Source organism: Salvia miltiorrhiza, chromosome 2 (assembly GCF_028751815.1).
Source record: "Salvia miltiorrhiza cultivar Shanhuang (shh) chromosome 2, IMPLAD_Smil_shh, whole genome shotgun sequence".
Lineage (NCBI taxonomy): Eukaryota > Viridiplantae > Streptophyta > Magnoliopsida > Lamiales > Lamiaceae > Salvia > Salvia miltiorrhiza.
The window spans coordinates 44,539,300-44,559,082 of NC_080388.1; the positions used below are offsets into that span (position 1 = coordinate 44,539,300).

The following is a 19,783-nucleotide window of genomic DNA, read 5'->3' on the forward strand; positions in this document are numbered from 1 at the left end:
TAATGCTTGACAAAAAGTAGTGTTTGACAAGATGTAGTGGAAAGAAAAAGAGAAGAAAAAGAAATAAAAAAAAAACAATGTAGAGGAGAATTATTGATGTATTTTCTCTGTCTCCGTGATTCTGTAACTGTAATAAAATACTGGCTTCGATTCTGCTTGATATTGTATTTACATAAATCTCGATTTCGACATGTGATATATCCCTAAAATCGATAAGTTATAAAATGAATCTAAATTAAATCCGTAGATTTAATTTGTTCGTTGTCTTGATATTTAAATTAAATCCGCAGATTTAATTAACTTCTTGAGTCGGAAATAATTCACGACCTGAGTAAAAAAATAAAATCATATTCCATCTCGCTTAAATAAATAACGTGACTTTGCTAAGTCAGTTATAACTCTGAAATAATACCATTGACTGCTTTAACAATATAAATTCAGGATCATAAGCTGAATTCATATCAGAATAATATCCGTTTTCATTCACTGATGAACAAAAATACACACTCATTACTGGATTTAAAATATATAAAAGAGCGGGTCACTACATACTACCCCTCTTAACAAAAATTTCGTCCCGAAATTTGCATATTTCTTCTAAAACAGTTCGGGGTATTTATCCTTCATTTTGTCTTCAAGCTCCCACGTGGCTTCCTCTTGTCCGTGGTGTCTCCATAAGACTTTCACTGATGTGATTGCCTTATTCCTGAGTTGTTGTACTTTTCGATCTAGAATGGCCTCTGGTCTCTCTTCATAACTCAAGTCTGGGCAAAGGATCATCTCTTCTTGGTGGATTATGTGCTTTGGATCGAAAACGTATTTTCTGAGTTGTGATACGTGGAAAACATTGTGAACGTTTCCAAAACTTGGCGGTAATGCCAACCTATAGGCTACTGGGCCTATTCTTTCCAAAATCTCATAAGGTCCTACGAATCGGGGCCTAAGTTTTCCCTTGACACCAAACCTAGTTATCCCCTTGGTAGGAGATACCTTTAGGAAGACCTTGTCTCCTATTTCAAACTGTAATTCGGTTCGGCGTGCATCAGCGTAAGATTTCTGTCTATCTTGCGCCTCCTTTATTCGCCCTCTGATTTGGCGAACTATCTCAACCATCTCATTTACCATGTCTGGTCCTAAAACTTTTCTCTCACCCACTTCATCCCAATAAAGTGGTGATCTACATTTTCTTCCATACAATGCCTCATATGGTGCCATATCGATAGTCGCCTGGTAACTGTTATTATAGGCAAATTCAATCAACGGCAGTACTACTTCCCAACTTCCACCTCTATCTAACACCACCGTTCTCAACATATCTTCGAGGGTCTGAATTGTCCTTTCAGACTGCCCATCTGTCTGCGGGTGGAAGGCGGTGCTGAAATTTAACCTCGTGCCTAACTCCTTCTGTAAGCTCATCCAAAATCTAGAAGTAAATTTTGAGTCTCGGTCTGAAGTGATCGACACTGGTACACCGTGTAAGCGTACAATCTCTCGAACATACAACTGAGCTAGCTTGTCTGATCCATGTGTGATCGGTATTGGTATAAAATGAGCACATTTTGTGAGTCGATCCACTATTACCCAAATGGCAGTGTTTCCTTTCTTTGTTTTGGGCAAACTGGTCACAAAATCCATTGCTATGTGCTCCCACTTCCATTCTGGGATTTCCAACGGTTGTAGTTTTCCATATGGCCTTTGATGTAAGGCCTTCACCTGTTAGCATGCTAGGCATTTCTCCACAAATGACGTTATGTCTCTCTTCATTCCTTCCCACCAAAAGTGTTTCTTTAGGTCCTGATACATCTTAGTACTGCCTGGGTGGGCAGTATAAGGGGTATCGTGAGCCTCACTCATGATTTTATCCTTAAGCTCATCATCGTGGGGGATGCATATTCTTCCTTCAAAGAGGATAACATTATCTGATGCTTCTTGATAATTCTTGACGCCTCCTTTTCTTACTGCTTCCCGTAGTTTTTCCATCTTCCCGTCTTTTCTTTGTGCTTCTACGATCATCTTCCTCAAGTTAGGTACTGTTGCCACAACGCTTGCTATCGTCCCTGGTGGTTTAACCACTTCTATGCTCATTTTACTAAATTCCCTTATGAGCATCGTCTCTCGAGTGATGAGAGCTCCCAATTTAGATTGGGTCTTACGACTCAATGCATCAGCCACTACGTTGGCCTTGCCTGGGTGGTAGTTAATACCGCAGTCATAGTCTTTCACTAGTTCGAGCCATCTCCTCTGTCTCATGTTGAGGTCCTTTTGCTCGAAAAAGTATTTCAGGCTTTTATGATCTGTGAATATTTCACACCTAACTCCATATAGGTGGTGCCTCCAAATCTTCAGCGCATGCACCACTGCAGCTAACTCCAGATCATGAGTCGGGTAATTCAGTTCATGTGGCCTAAGCTGTCGTGACGCATATGCTATCACTCTTCCTTCTTGCATCAGCACGCAACCAAGTCCATTTTTGGACGCGTCTGTGTAGATCATGTATTCCTTATCAGCTGTTGGGACGGCTAACACTGGTGCCGTAGTTAACTTTTCCTTAAGTTCTTGGAAGCTCTTCTCGCACTCCTCTGTCCAAGAAAATTTTATTCCCTTCCTGAGTAGTTGCGTCATTGGCCTTGCAATTTTGGAAAATCCTTCCATAAACCTCCTATAGTAACCTGCCAATCCTAAGAAACTTCTTATCTCATTAGGGTTAGTAGGCGATCTCCATTCACGCACCGCTTGCACTTTTTCAGGGTCCACTTTAATCCCTTCTGATGATACAATATGTCCTAAAAACGTGACTTCGCTGAGCCAAAACTCACACTTGCTGAATTTGGCATAAAGGCGCTCCGTCCTCAACGTTTCTAGGACAATTCTCAGATGTTCCTCATGGTCTTTCTCGTTCTTCGAGTAGATCAGGATGTCATCTATAAACACCAAGACAAATTTGTCTAAGTACGGATGAAACACTCGATTCATGAGGTCCATGAACACAGCTGGCGCATTAGTTAGCCCGAATGGCACAACTACAAATTTGTAGTGGCCATACCTAGTTCGAAATGCCGTCTTAGGTACGTCTTCTGGTCGAATCTTCAGCTGGTGATAACCAGATCGCAAATCAATCTTCGAGAACACGCTTGCTCCCTTGAGCTGGTCGAAGAGGTCATCTATCCTTGGTAAAGGATATTTGTTCTTCAGTGTCACTTTGTTCAGTTCTCTATAGTCTATACACATTCGCAATGTGCCATCCTTTTTCTTCACAAAAAGTACGGGTGCACCCCAAGGTGATACACTTGGCCTAATGAATCCAAGTTCTAAAAGTTCTTGCAGTTGTATCTTGAGTTCTTCCAACTCTTTAGGAGCCATTCGGTATGGTGCCTTCGAAATGGGAGCTGCCCCGGGCTCCAAATCAATGGTAAACTCAATTGGTCTGTCCGGTGGTGGCCCTGGCAGAATCTCTGGAAATACATCTGAAAAGTCCCGTACAATTGCTACATCTTCTATACTCTTTTCAGTACCCAGTTCTCCGTGCAAGTATACGAGGTAAGCTGGGTATCCCTTATTCATCATTTTTGTTACTTGCAGAGCGGAGATGATCATCTTTCTTCTCCCCATGCTAATTCCGTGGAAATGTGACGGCTCCCTTCCTGGGGATCGGAATGATATTCGTCTTTCATTACATAGGATGGTGGCATAGTTCTCGACTAGCCAGTCCATTCCTAGGATTATGTCCACATCTCCCATCGGTATAACATAGGAGTTGTTCACTACAATCTTGAGTGACCCTATGTTCAGTTCTAGGTTCAAGCACACATGATCTACTGTCGTCATCCCTCCTATAGGTGATGATATACTCAACTTCTGGTCAGCTCTTTCCATTTTAAATTTTAATGTGTCAACACATGTACTTGAAATGAAAGTATGCGATGCGCCCGTATCAAATAGAAGTACAACAGGAGTATTGAGTAGCATGCCCATACCTGCCAGGTTTCCCTGGTTGTTCTCGGGCTGTTTCTGCCTTATAGCCTAGGCTCTAGCATGACGAGACTTTTCATGTTGTTTCTGATGTCGCTGCTGTTGTTGGCGGGCCTGTTGCTGATACGGTTGTTGAGGTTGTGGTTGGTACTGTAGCTGTTGGTGTTGCTGTGGCTGCTGATACTGTGGTTGCTGCCTTGGGTATTGTTGGGGCAAAGCTTGGATTGCTCGCAGATGCGGAGCCTGGATAGGTGGGTTTGGCCTTAAACTCGTTCCATGTTGCTTATTCGGGCACCGATTTGCATAGTGCCCCTTCTGGTTGCAGATATAGCAACTATCACTGCCGGCCTTACAAATTCCCATATGACTTTTGTTACATTTGGGACAATGTGGGGCTCTTTGTTGGTTATTTCCCATCTGTTTCGGTGCGCCCTGGCTTCCATAACCTTGTGACTGGAAGACCCGTCCCTGCCATGGCCTCTTCTCGCCTTGGTTCGGGTTACTGTTGTCCCATCTCCTCTTTCCTTTGAAATTCTGATTATGATTTTGATCATGTGGAGGTGCTGGCGCAGGTATAATTGCAAGTCTTTCTCCTGGCATGGCTGCCTCAATGTCTAACGCTCGGCTGAGCGACTCAGTGTAAGACAATCCTCCGTGGCTTGCCAAAGCCATCCTAATCTCGTGCCTCAGACCGGCACAAAACTTTTCAGCCATCTTCTCATCTGTGTCAACTTGTTCCGGCGCATATCTAGACATATCGCAGAACATCCTGTCGTATTGAGTTACCGACATCTTTCCTTGTTTCAGATTGTAAAATTCAGCCTCCTTTTTCTTGCGGTAGCTCTTGGGTATATACTTGTCATATATACCGGCTTTGAATTGTTCCCAAGTCAGGTTTTCTAACTGCTCTGCTGTCATCGTTTTCATCCTTGCTTCCCACCAGAAATCAGCTGACCCAGTCAACTGAAAGGACATACAAGTCAGGCGTTCTTGGTCGGTGCAACGCAGGAAGTTGAAAATGCGTTCAATAGCGCGAACCCAAGTCTCAGCTTCTGCCGGGTCTCCTGTCCCGTTGAAGGTAGGTGGGTTCTGTCGCAAGAATAATTCCTCAATCCGCCGTTCTGGCTGAACAGGTGGTTGAACTAATTCAGGTTCTGGCCCTGCTTCTGGGCCTCTCTCATCATTACGGGGAATCCTTCCCCCTCCTCTCGGACGCCCTCGTCTTGGTGGCATTCTAATGAGTAAAAACACAAGTTATCAGCGCATTAAAATGCAATAAGGACATACTATCGTTTCTATAGTTACTCCTTAACTCATCGAGTTCTGCTCCTGCTAAAACTTAAGCGAACATATAAATAAAACATAGCGGTTCGACTTGCCGCGAAAGACTGATAGGGTCGCTACATAGACATGGGAAATTAGTATAAATGAGGACTATTTCATCAACATTTGAATCTAAATATGGTGATCTATTCAAGCATTATACATGATGAACTGGCTATCTTGCAAATTCATCATGAAAGATCTCAGTTCCAAAATGCCCTATTAACCAGCGTTTCCGTACTAATACTAGTCAAAATAACTAAGCCAACATAGGGGCATACAAAAGCATCGAAATGATCATCGTTTTCGAAATACACAAATAAGGTCCTACTAAATGCACAAGAGATTGTCTGTATGCATTACGTGCTTGACCCTTGGGTTGAAGCATATGTGTTTGACTGATTTAATCAGATAAGTATCTGTTTGTCCTTGGGTCACAGAAAATCTACCAACAACTAGTAGATCGCAATGATTCAAATAACAAATGGCAATTAGGCAAAGTATTTCAATAATTTGCCAAACAATTGAAAATGAATAACCATAGGGTAGAAATGAATTGACTGAAAGGTCGAAACGAAATGACCTAATAGTCTGAACCCGTTTGGCTTTTCAGATGAAGGTTTAAAATATATAGGTTTAAAGACCCATATATGACGACTACTGAGATTTTGGCCATGTGGACTGGCCAGGTCCGACACAACTACTTCTCAGTCATTCGGAAATACTTTTCCGAACTTGGCAACTCTTGTTCCTTGGCTGCAAAAGGTATATTTAGTCTAAAATCACCACTTTCTTCTTAACATCTTGAACATGTCCTTGACAATATTCTAGAGCTTCTCAAACTTAGAGTCTGCCTCCTAGTTTAATGCAATCCTTAAACATCTTCTATAGGTGAAATAAGGTAGGCTCGACCTTACTCAACAATGTTCCTCTATATGATCTTAATGTAGTACTTCTAGTACTTAGTGTTCCTTCACATAGCGCTTGAAATGCAACCATATAATTTGAAGCACTCTTCCTTGTTATTGCAAAAGACCTTCTGAATCATCACGCATTCAATAAGGAAATAGCTTTTGCTCATCTGAGCACCTTTATAGGGTATGTGTCTCCATGTGTAATGCTAAGTCATGGAATGACCTTAGTCAATGCTCCCATTGCGGCTACCAGACTAAATGCATAATCCAAGACGTTCTAACTGAGGTGATGTCCTCGATAGGTTAAGGTATATATACTTATCTTGAGTATATCCTTAGGGTCGCATTAGAATCTTAATTCATTTGTTTCAACATTGATCCACTGTCGGCGCTTCTAGCTATTATTAAACTCTAAACCATCTTCGAGAACTTCTCTCGTCTTACACACTTGCGTAAACGTTTATGATCAATCATAAGGGTTGGTAACTGCTAGTACCCATATCACATCTCGTCTTTCCAATTCGTAGTAGGTGATCGTAATCAATAGGGATTCTCAGTCATGTCCTCATCTATTGCGATAGGTACTGTAAGTAGAATGGTTTCGAATATCTGAAACTATAAGCTGATAGTTTTAATCGCGATGCTATAACATCATACACAAAGTGTTATAACTGCATGTGAGTCTGACTATGAAGTTCGAACATAAATCATGAAGGTTCTCTTCATGCCATAACTGGTGATAATCGAGAGTTAGTAATGAGTCTTAGCTCATTATGCGATAGCTAACTGATTACATAAGTCACACTCGTCGCTACGAGCAATGACTCACGTGATCTATCATCAAATAAGGCAATAGTCGATTCGGTGTTCTGTCACGCGTGAACAACCTGAATGAAGAACTATGCCTGCTTCAGTGATTCGTGCGTGGCACTCTGCTTGCACTGCTTTCATTGGATTATCTTCCTCTTTCTTAGCTCTTCACCATGGCTATAGTGAAATATAACTGAGTTTCTAGCTTCTATTGTTCTGCTCGTAACAGTGATCATGCATTCTTAACGCATCTAAGTTCATTGAGATATCTAATCAATCAATAAAGCATAAAACTTGAATGTAAGCATCAGTACATTCATATAAAACGTGAACTTCTCAATGTTTTAAAATCATTACCACCTTCTTTCTTGCTGAGCATGACGATGTGATGAAGTGATGAGCTTTGGCTGACTGACTCATATATACTAGTGATCATACTAGAAAAATGGGCTAACTCTAGGGTTCAGAGCAAATGAACTGCTCTGATACCACTCTGTCACGACCGAACCTAATTAAGGATAATTAAGCCGGGAAACCGTGACTAATGGAGGGATATTAGAAGCGGGGTAGAAAGGGGATAATTAAACAAAGAAGGATCGCATTTCATCAATTAACAAAAGGGACATTTATAATATAACAAAGGTTTAGTCGTATAGACTCAAATAACTAGTAAGTTCAGATATCTCTGACTTAGCCAAAATAACATAAAACTTCTGAGTACGCAGCGGAATAAGGTTCTGATTACATGTATGAAGACATGTAACCCTAGAGTTCATTAATACATAATAAGACAAAAGAGTCCCGCTCGTCACTTCATCACCATCGGCAGCTGCTCAACCTGCACATTTAGAAATATATGCAGGGCTGAGTACAAAAGTACTCAGTGGGCACATATGCCTACTATGAAATATAACATGCTTCGTAAAGTTGTAAATTGTCATGCCATCATACACAGTACAGCAAGGGAGTTTTTCGCTAAAAAGGCCCAAGCTTACTAAATTCATTTGTGATTCTTAAAGTTCGTCTGCAGACTAAGTTCTCTTGTAATCTATCATATCTGGAACTGTGTGCCGGAGAGGTGGCCACCTCTCACGGACACTTGACCGGCCAACCCGCTAGATGACTCACGGTCACTGGTGTACACTAGCCCTGGCAGGATAGCTATCAACTGCTCAGGACCCGAATTCGATTTCATAATAACTGGCAAAGCCACATCAGATAGATATCATACCAAACATTGAAATATTTATGGCAAGACAACAGTTGAAATAATTTTCAGTTCAAAGATTTTGCAATGAAATAACTGTTCAAACATAACATTAAACTCATTTGATATATATGAAAGTAACCCACCTGATAGCAAAGTTTTGCTAAGGTACTCTAACTCCTTGTGTAGTTCTTACTCTTGCGCTTGACCTTAATCACGAGAATATAAAATAAGACATTGCCTCAAGGAAAATTCTCAATTAATGAGAAAGCGTAATTTAACTATGCATGAATCTTGTATGCATGAACTAACATTTTCGAACGATATTCGGGGCATCCTACTATTTATCCTCGTTAATAGATTTAACTAACTTCCGTCCAACGCGGTCGAATAGAACTGTGATTCTTCCTTTCCCATCGGAATATTCTAATTGTAAAATAGATCTCGCATTTGTACTCGATCGAAAATAAAGAACTAACTCGGCTTTAATCGAGGTGTGATCTCGTAAAAATTATCGGGCTTTTCAAAATTTAATAAATAATTGAAAACATTTCTCTTGAGTTAAGAACACCAACAATATTCTTACTCGTCTTTCTTTAATAATTGGATTTATAATTAAAACCAATTAAATACTTTTATTGCAATTAAAAATACAATTTCATGTCATGTTTAGCATATAATAAGAAATTTTACTTAAAATATGCACATAATAATAATACAATATTATTATTATTATATAAATAATCTTTTGAGAAAAATAATTAATTAAACTAAATAAATAGTCTAATTAATAAGTATCCATTTTTCTTTGAACTGCAGCACAATTAAATAATAAGGTAGCCCATTTCTTATTAAAAATCGGCCCAAGACTCGGCCCAAAATAAAGAAATAACACGGCCCAGATGATTTAATTCGGCCCAAAATAGGTGCCCAAAATAATTAAAAGCCCAAGTAAAATAAATGAAGAGGCCCAAAACTAAAAATTTTCGGCCCAACTGAAAAAAAAACAAGGCCCAATCATTTAAAATTTGAGAGCCCAACTCTCTTTCTCTCCCAACAACTCTCGGTCCATCCCTTTTCTCTCTCAAGGAGTCGATCTCTCTCTCTAATTTCTCAAATCAGACGCCACCCAATACCCCTCTCTCTCTCTCTCGATCAGCCCCCAGCCGAGGAGTACGCCGCCTCCAATTCCGGTCGTTCTAGTCGGCGCTGCGCCTGAGCCCGCGCTCTTATCCTCTCTCTAAATCATCTTCTCCACTGTTCTTCCGCTGAATTCGTCCATGGCAAAAAGGCGAGCCCTGAAACGAGCCCTAACTCAAGAAGTCATCGCCGCTGTCGCTGCTACTCCTTCGCCCGGAATCGGCGATTCAGCCGGCGCTCTCTCATCCTGTCATCTCAATTCATCAATTCCCCAACATAACTCCCCCTATCTCCAAAATCGAAAACACATCGCAGCACCACTTCTTCTTCCTCGAAGATTCACCGCCGCCGCTGGCACCTTAAGCTCCGGCGAAATCGGCATCAAGTCGTTGGAGTACCGGCGAGCAGGGGAGGGTCCGCCGTTGCTGCTATCTCCGGGTCGAAGGTTTGAGCCACGCCACGCTGCTGCTGGATTCGGGCGAAGGGTACTCCGCCGCTGCTGAAATCCAGAATCGGCGAGAGCCATCGCCGAGGTCGGGAGTCGTCTGCCTTTCACCGCTCGACGCCGCCGACGCTGCTGTCCCCGCGAGTTGCCGCCCACTCGACGTCCTTCGGCCCAAACAAACAGGGCAGTAGCCCCCCCTCATTTCTAAAAGCTAAGTTCTTATACCTCTAATGTGAAATTCGATAGACTGTGCTGTGTGGTGAGGTTCTTATGGTAGTGGCAATATGAACTCATGAATATGAACTCATGTTCTTTCTAATCTGAACATAGGATGAAATATTGATATATGGTGATATAATGTGGTTGTGTTACTCTACTCTGTATTTTGCATTCTTATGGAAATTAACTGAAATGTGTTGTTGGTTTTGAGCATGTAACATAAGCTTGAAGTAAGTGAGGTGATGAATACCTTAATGTTTGGTTGGCTGTTGTTGAGGTACTAGATGAACTGGAATAGCTCTGAAATAATTTAACAGTTTTGCTCTTCAATAAGCGCAGGTGATGCTAAGGAATAAGGTGGAAGAAATGTAGCCAAAGTTTACCTTGAAGTGGCAGAGTATCGGATGAAGGTCCCTGCTTCTCCAAAAGCTTCTAAGTGTAAAAATGAGGAGAGTGGTGAATTGAGACTGCAGTGTGAGGTTAAAGGAGAAGCTGTTGCTAGGCACTTGAGTGTGTTGGAGAAGTTGTTGTAGTGGGTCGACAAATTGTAATGCTTGACAAAAAGTAGTGTTGACAAGATGTAGTGGAAAGAAAAAGAGAAGAAAAAGAAATAAAAAAAAAACAATGTAGAGGAGAATTATTGATGTATTTTCTCTGTCTCCGTGATTCTGTAACTGTAATAAAATACTGGCTTCGATTCTGCTTGATATTGTATTTACATAAATCTCGATTTCGACATGTGATATATCCCTAAAATCGATAAGTTATAAAATGAATCTAAATTAAATCCGTAGATTTAATTTGTTCGTTGTCTTGATATTTAAATTAAATCCGCAGATTTAATTAACTTCTTGAGTCGGAAATAATTCACGACCTGAGTAAAAAAATAAAATCATATTCCATCTCGCTTAAATAAATAACGTGACTTTGCTAAGTCAGTTATAACTCTGAAATAATATCATTGACTGCTTTAACAATATAAATTCAGGATCATAAGCTGAATTCATATCAGAATAATATCCGTTTTCATTCACTGATGAACAAAAATACACACTCATTACTGGATTTAAAATATATAAAAGAGCGGGTCACTACATCAAATGAGTCCACATATTAATTGTATAAAATATGAATCATTTTCAATCTTAGATGGTGAAATCTACATTGGATTCACAACTTTGATGGATCAATTTGAGGTATAAAATTTGAATCCCAGAAGTTGCAAAAATTTCATTATTTTGAATCCATCATTTTTCACGGTGAATTCAAAAAAGACTCATTTTATATGATAAGTGTGATTTGTACAATCACCACTTTGTATTAGGAATATATCAGACAAAACAATTTTGTACAAATAAGTGAATAGCCTCTTTTATAATAGTAATAATAATATGATATAAAAGATATCCAATTTTAGCCTTTCTTGTGTACCAAAAAGAAAATTGTAGGATAAAAATATAAAAATAATAATTATTTTTTATTATTATATCTTTACACACTTTAACGAAGTTATTATTTCGATTCGATTCAAATAAATTTATGATTCTTCTTGCCCAAGAGTAGCATAGTTCAGTGATAAGCTAGTAGTCGATCCAACAGGGAGTTGGTGTAGTTGTGTATTGTGTCACAAACTCAATGGGAAAAAGGGGTGGATGTGTACGTCTTGGTCACCCGAGTCCAAATCTTGATCACAAGGGACTAAACTCAACTTTAAAACAGAGAGAAACTGAAAATACTAACAAATGCAAATCAATAATAAAAGACAACTTGGGCAGAACGTCGGATCCACATATACTTACTTTATCGTTCATTCGTCAAGATATTCACTACTATGTATGTCTACTAGATATAAACCATCAATAGCTTATACCCACATTCTCACTTGTCGCGTGCACTTTCATTATATGATAAAATCTATCCTTACTTTGAGTTAAAAGGCAAGGGACACCCTATGCCAAATAATCATCTTGATTAACCATGCAATCAAATAAAAAAATAGACCTAAATATCGAGTCCTAAATAGACCTGATTTTGGGAAATGGTAGACCGTAGTATACTTCAACCTCTCATGCTCGCGACATTCTCAAGGCTCAAAGCGATCAATCACACCCTATAACCTCGATTTATTGACAATCTAATTCTACTCAATTAATTAATGGTATGTTAACTAATCAAGTTAAATTAAACACTTCAGAATCATGTTTGACACTTCGAGAACACACATCCAGTTAATTAAGCATAAAACAACCTCGCAATTTATGAGTTTATATACGTTTCATCTTGCCAAACCCAGGTCTATAAACTTAGTCGGACATAAAGTAATAACGAAATCAATAGTTAAATAATACATGAAAATAAAGAAAACGAACTTACTATTAAAAGATAATTCGGACGGTACCAACATCTCCAAAAGGAAAAATGCAACAATCAAATTCTGTCTTGCCCAAAACGGGACTTAGCGATATAAAAACTGAAAGTAAATTAAGTTAGGTGCGACGTAAGCTAATAAAAAGTACAATAAGCCAAAAACTATCATTTGATATTTATATGAGAAGATTTGGGCGATTGCCGAAGGTTAATACGCGATTGAACCTTGGAGTCCTCAGATCAAATTGTCCACGTACAATGTGTCGGGATTTCCTTTGTTTACTAGGACTTCTTTTCTAGATTGGCTTGTCCGCAGCTTATGCTTATTAGGAGATATTTGATTCTATATTTTTCAAATTTTTAGGGGAGGTATCCTCATCCCGATTTTAGCCGCTTCTACCACATTACCCTCTTGGTCACAACGCTGGTCACTTCTCCTCTCCTTCTTTCTCTGTTCCTCACTTTTATCCTGACTTCGCTATTTGTCTTCTTGCCCTAGATGGACTCCTAACTCTAAGCAATAGTTAGCTTGACATTTGGCCAATGACAATCACTTAAGCTACAACACTTTCTCCTAGAGTTCAGTTCAATCTTGCTATGTATCAATGAAGTTTGTGTCATGTGCGGGTACTTTATGTTCTGGACGCAACATCTTGCTTTAGCGGTTGACATATGCTTGTATCTTCATTTGCGCTTATCCACCCTGCAAACGTACGGCCATCTTGACCAGGGTTCAGCACATTCCAAGCCCAGAAACCACCTACTTCGTGCTCTCTGCTTCAACAATATATCCTCCCAAACACAAATACACAAAAAAGACTATCTAGACCTAGACACAACACAAAAAAGAGTACAAAGCTAGGGCTCATCACATTTACACGATTTACCTGAATTTAGTGTGTAACTAAAAGTCGTATAATAGTGTAAATAACACTTATACATTAATTTACATGACATAGTAAATTTGTGTAACAATGTATATATTGTTACACGAATTTTGGTTAGACATAAAATTTGTGGAAATTGTGTAAGACAAGTGTAAAAAGGCATAATCATAAAAAAAATTATTATTTATATTTTCATCTACATGAATAATGTACTATCATTATATACTTTTGGCTAAAATAAGGTGTATGACTAAAATGGATATATAAAAATTATGAAGAGTGTCAAGAACCGAGCATAGAATATTGGCATTGTTATGAGGCTTAGCTGGAGATGGAACAAAAAAAAGAAGTTGTTATTAGATGATAATGAATCAATGCAGATGACAGGGACACTAACATCCCAAGAGGAATGAAAATATAAAATCAGACAACATGCGAATTCAGACACTGAATATTAGTTGCTAATCAACAAAGAGTTGGCTAAGTCGCATGCCAAAAGAACTTAACAATATACATTTCATGTTTTAGTGCAAATTCAATAAAAATAAAACATTATATATGGTGCCAAAGTATCCTACATTTGCAATAAATCTTAAAATGAACACCATCAAGAAGCAGCTATTTACATGATCCAATAACACCCAAAATGAGATTCAAGTGGTCAAGTACTTGATTCATAGTAGGCCTATTTTTGCACATTTCATCAGCACATTTGACCCTATCTGAAAAATCTGTTCCATCTTGGTTGGGTGAAGATCCTCCTTAGCAATGCAGGCATCCACCATTTCCAGATAGCGGCCCTTCCCCAAACAAGAGTAGTGCAACGATAAACTAGTAGTCGATCTAACAGGATGTTGGTGTAGTTGCGTCTCGTGTCACAAACTCAAAAGGGAAAAAAAGGGTGGACGTGTATGTCCAGGTCACCGGAGTCCAAATCTTGGGCACTAGGGACTAAACTCAACTTGACTGAAAAGTGAGAGAAACTGAAAACACTAACAAATGCAAATCAATAATAAAAGACAACTTGGGCAGGACGTCGAATCCACATATATTTACTCTATCGCTCATTAGTCAAGATATTCACTACTATGTATGTCTACCCCTTATTCTCACTTGTCACGTGCACTTATATTATATAATAAAATCCATTCTTACTTTGAGTTAAAATGCAAGGGACACACTATGCCAGACAACCATCTTGACTAACCATGAACGAGGATACCTCAATATATGCGGTTAAATAAAAAACCTTTAAGTTTTAGATATACATGATATTAACAAAGGTAGACCGTAGTCTACTTCAACTTCTCGTGTCCGCATTACTCTCAAGGCGCAAAGTGATCCATCAAACCCTATAGTCTCGATTTATCGGTGATCTAATTCTACTCCATTAATTAATGGTCTGTTAACTAATCAAGTAAAATTAAACGCTTCAGAATTAAGTTTGACACTTCGGGAACACACATGCAGTTAATTAAGCACAAAACAACCTCACGATTATGAGTTCATATCAGCTTCATCTTGCACAGGTTTATAAACTTAGTCGGACATAAAGTAAATAACAAAATCAATAGTTAAATAAGACATAAAAATAAAGGGAACAAACTTACCATTAAAAGATAATTCGGACGGTACCAACACCTCCGAAGGGAAACATGCAACAATCAAATACTGTCTTGCCCAAAACGGGACTTAGCGATAAAAAATAAAAATTGAGTTTAGGTGCGACTTAAACTAAAAATAAAGTACAAAAGGCGACGTTCAGCAGAAAACTATCAACTGGAGTAATATTTATAGGAGAAGATTTGGGCAAGGGTCGAAGGTTAATACGCGGTTGGACCTTGAAGTTTTTCTTGGATCAAACTGTTCACGTACAATGCGCTTGGAATTCCTTCGTGTACGAGGACTCAATTCTCTAGATTGGCTTACTAACGAGCTCATGTTTATCGGGAGAGATTTGATTTTATTCTGAATCTTTAGGGGAGATTGGTATCCTGCCTTATCCTCCTCCTGATTTCAACCGCTTCTGCCACGTCACCCTCTTGGTCACGACATTTGTCACTTCTCGTCTCTTTCTTTCTTTGTTTCCCCACTTTCATTTTGACGTCACCATTTGTCTTCCTGCTCCTGACTTTGAGCGGGTAGTTAGGCTGAAACTTGGTCAATGGCAATCACCTAAGCTGCAACGATGTTCTTTTGTGCCTAAAACCACCTCCTTCATGCTCTGCTTTTACACTGTGTCCTCCCATATACATACACAGAAAACTCTATATATCTAGACCTAGACACGACACAAAAAAGAACACAAAGTTGGGGCTTGTCACACTTACATGATTTATAAGAATTTAGTGTGTAACTAAAAGTCATGTAACAAGTGTAAATAACACTTGTACTTTAATTTACACGAAATGGTAAATTTGTGTAACGGTGTAAATACATTGTTACACAAATTTTGATTAAACACAAAATTTGTGTAAATTGTGCAAGTGTATAAGGGTATAATAGTAAAGCTAATTATCATTTTTATATTTTGATCTACTTGACTATAAGGTATTATCATTATATACTTTTGGCTAGAATAATGCGTATGAATCTAATGGATATATAAAAATTATGATGAATGTCGTGAATTGAGCATAGAATATTGGCATTGTTATGAAGCTTAGCTGGAGATGGAACAAAAAGAAGAAGCTGTTATTAGATGATGATGAATCAAAGCAGCTGGCAGAGACACTAATTAACTTCCCAAACAACAAAACAAGAGAAAGGAAAAGACAAAATCAGACGTGTGAATTTTAAGACAGTGAATATTAACTGCTAATCAACAAAGAGTTGGTTAAATTGCATACCAAAAAAACTCAACAATATATATATTTGATGTTTGAATAGTGCAAATTCAAAAAAAAAATATGGTGCCAAAGAATCCTGCATTTGCAAAAAAAATGAACACCAATGGAGAAGAAGGTATTTACAAAATGAGATTGAAGTGATCAAGTAGTTGATTCATAGTAGGCCTATTTCTGCTCTTCTCATCAGCACAGTTGACCCCAATTTGGAAAATCTGTTCCACCTTGGTTGGGTGAAGATCCTCCTTAGCAATGCAGGCATCCACCATTTCCAGATAGCGGCCCATCCCCGCCATCCTTTTGACCCACTCGACGAGCCTGACCTCCCGGCCGTCCTCCCCGGGGAAGGGGAAGCTGGGGCGGCGCCCGGTGACGACCTCGAGCATGAGCACCCCGAAGCTGTAGACGTCGCCGGCCATGGTGGCCGTGGTGGCGCCATCGAGGTACTCGGGGGGCATGTAGCCCATGGTCCCGGCCACCTGCGTGGAGACGTGCGAGTGGGAGGCCTCGATCCGGCGGGCGAGGCCGAAGTCGGCGATGTGGACCTGGAAGTCGGCGTCCAGTAGGATGTTGCTGGCCTTGATGTCGCGGTGGATGATGGGCGTCTCGAGTTTGTGGTGCATAAAGGCGAGGCCGTCGGCGACGCCTCTGACGATGTTGAGGCGCGTGAGCCAGGAGAGGGGCTCCTGCTCTCGGTCGGACGTGTCGTACAGCCATTGGTCGAGGCTGCCCTTCTCGATGAACTCGTAGATGAGCAGCCGATCCTGACCCGTGGCGCAGAACCCCAGCATCCGGACTATGTTGGGGTGCTGGATCTTGCCTAGGGTTTCCATCTCGGCTCGGAACTCGCGGAGCCCCTGGAACGCGTCCGGGGACAGCTTCTTCACGGCCACCACGGCACCCGAGTTCAGCCGCGCCTTGTACACCAGCCCGAAGCTGCCGTCGCCGATTATCAGCTCGCTCGAGAACCCCTGCGTCGCCGCCACCAGCTCCTGCATCGACACGTGCGGGAGGCTCGGGTCGAAGGTCGCGCTGTCGCAGATCGCCACCGGCCCGGGCCCCGCGTTCGGCTTCGGCGCTACCAGATTGCGGGCCCGGCTCTGCGGGATCGATGAGCGCCGGCTGCTCTGCTTCGATTCGCTCTTGCAGATGATGAGGATTGAGGCGAGGATTACGCTGACCACGAAGAAGCTGGCGATGGCCGCCAGAATTGCTTGAAGGGTTCGATCCATGAGAAAGAAATAAAGCGATTGTGAAATTGAGAGAGAGAGGGGAAGTGCAGGAGATGGATCTTTTGATTTTGACTAAGAGAGGGGAAATGGGGGAGCCGCCATTAACGGTGAGGAGAGAGAAAGAGTTGTTCAAAGAGGAAGACTTGGATTCTGCAGTGTAGACCAAGCTGCCTCTCGTCAACGCTTTGGCTCCAACTTTGCCCTCTTTGCTTTGATTATTAAAAAAAAAAAAAAAAAAATCAAATGTAAGAAAAATAAACAAAATCAGAATAACTTTTGCGAAATAATAATTGAATTAGTAGCCTGCTTCTATCAGTCTATGGACCATGTACGCACTACACACAAGAAAATAGAATGGGGATAGTAATGCCATTACATGAGAGAAGGGACGAAATTTAAAATGCCCTTTCTCTTATGCAAAATTTGAAAAATGTCCTTTCTTATTATGTAAAGTACTCCATGCTTTAAATATGTGAACTGCCGAAAATGTCCTCTCTTTGTGATGGATGTGCATTGTTTTCCGCAAAAGTTCTTACACATTCCTGCCAAAAGTTGTTAAAGGTGTAAGAATCATCAATTTAAAGATTGAAATCGGTCAAATAAGTGTTGGAAAAAGTGAAAGACTGAAACAAAAAATAATATTTATTTATTTTTAAATTAAAATCGAAGGTTTTAGAACTAAATCGTACGCTAATTAATCAATGGAAAAAAAATACTAAAAATTAACACAATCGATATTAGCACTCAAAACACACATTGGAACAAAAAAAACATGTGCCCGACCAGCAAAAACAAGTGTCCGACCGGACACAATGTTTCACCGGGCGGACACAGATTTGTTCCGGTCGGATAGATGTTTTTTGGTTCCATTGTGTGTTTTGAGTGCTAATATCGATTGTGTTAATTTTTAGTATTTATATTCCATCGATTAATTAGCCTTCAATTAAGGGACATAATTTTTTTTTTAAAATTGATGATAAACGACAAATATGATGTGAAATAGCCTTGTCAGTAAAGTATTCATGTCAAACACTCTAATTTCATTGAAATTCACGTGAAATGAAGGAATCTTTGTTTATATATGAGTGAATTCTCTCATCCAATAGAAATTCTCTCATCCGAACACTCAAAGTGAAAAAACACTCAAACTCATTAGAAATTCTAATATTTTCCAAGTGGTGAAGCTATTATTTGTGAATTCTCTCATCCGAACGTTTAAAGGTATGTCATTTTACGTTTGAAATGTAATTTAAGTTGGTTATTGTTTATTTTCAATGTTTTGTTTGATCCTATATGCTTATGTGAATTATTAGCATATTATAGCATACTATGATTTAAAGCTACGTTTAAAGGAAATACATGTGAATTAGAGCACATTCTATCATGTTTTAAAGTATTAATTAGTAATTATTACTTACATTTTAGTTCTATACATATATCTTGCTACATAACTCATGTTAATATGCTTGAAAATCATGTGTCCGCCCGGACAAGTGTCCTTGAAAATGTGTCCGGCCGTGTGTAATTATATATTATGTAATACACGGCCGTGCACATTTCCTCGGAAACTTCCCCGGGCGGACATATGCTTTTCGAGTGTATTAACATGTTATATGTTGTATTTTTACATTTTATTCCCTTTACATCATATATTTATATTAATTTTTACTATTTTGCTGAATTTAATTTAATATATTGTTTAAGTGTTAATTAGTGTCCGGTCGATATATTTACAATTTAAATATATGAACACTATATATATATATATATATATATATATATATATATATATAGTGACTTATAAAATCATTGCATGCACTCAATGTAATCATTTCGGTCATTATTGTAAAAAAATGCATTGAAACTCAAAAATGTGTAAGATTGTGTAAGACTGCCGAAATCATTACATTTGATGTTGACACACTTAAGGGTTATTTAGTAATTTAGGGCATGGATAGCTTTGCATGATAAGGGTGGGCATTTTTCAAAATATAAATAAGGAATACGGCACTTTTGCCTATTAACACTTTTAAATATGTATAGATTGGCTCTCAAAAAAAAAATGTATATTATGCGGACTAATTATTTTGGCAAACGAAGGAAAAAATATGCAAAGATAGTTTTAAGCAGAACACGTCATATCCCTAGATCCAATTGTAACATGTATAAACTTTAAATAAATAAATTCGAACCCTTTGATTTTGCACCTTTCCACTTGCAACATAAATTATACTCCCTCCATCCACGAAAGAATTTCTTATCTTTCTTTTTTGGGACGTCCACAAAAGAATTTCCTACCTATTTTTGGACTATACCCTACCATTTATAATCCTCTTACTTTTCACTCTTCACAACTCCCAATATTAATTATAACACATTTTCACCACTCCCAATACACTCAACTACCTTTTATCCACTCTTAAG

At 39.2% G+C, this 19,783-nt stretch overlaps 1 protein-coding gene across 1 annotated transcript; it reads right to left on the reverse strand.

Annotated features, from left to right (window-relative positions):
* Positions 1-16,091: 16,091 nt before the first annotated feature.
* LOC131011192 (putative serine/threonine-protein kinase) lies at positions 16,092-17,652 on the reverse strand. The gene has a single exon (XM_057938988.1). It carries the CDS (start codon positions 17,357-17,359, stop codon positions 16,250-16,252), a length of 1,110 nt encoding a protein of 369 aa, XP_057794971.1. The 5' UTR covers positions 17,360-17,652; the 3' UTR covers positions 16,092-16,249.
* Between the last annotated feature and the right edge of the window lie 2,131 nt (positions 17,653-19,783).

Coding starts and splice junctions, on each gene's coding strand:
- LOC131011192 (XM_057938988.1), bottom strand. CDS start 17,359: ATGGATCGAACCCTTCAAGCAATTCTGGCGGCCATCGCCAGCTTCTTC.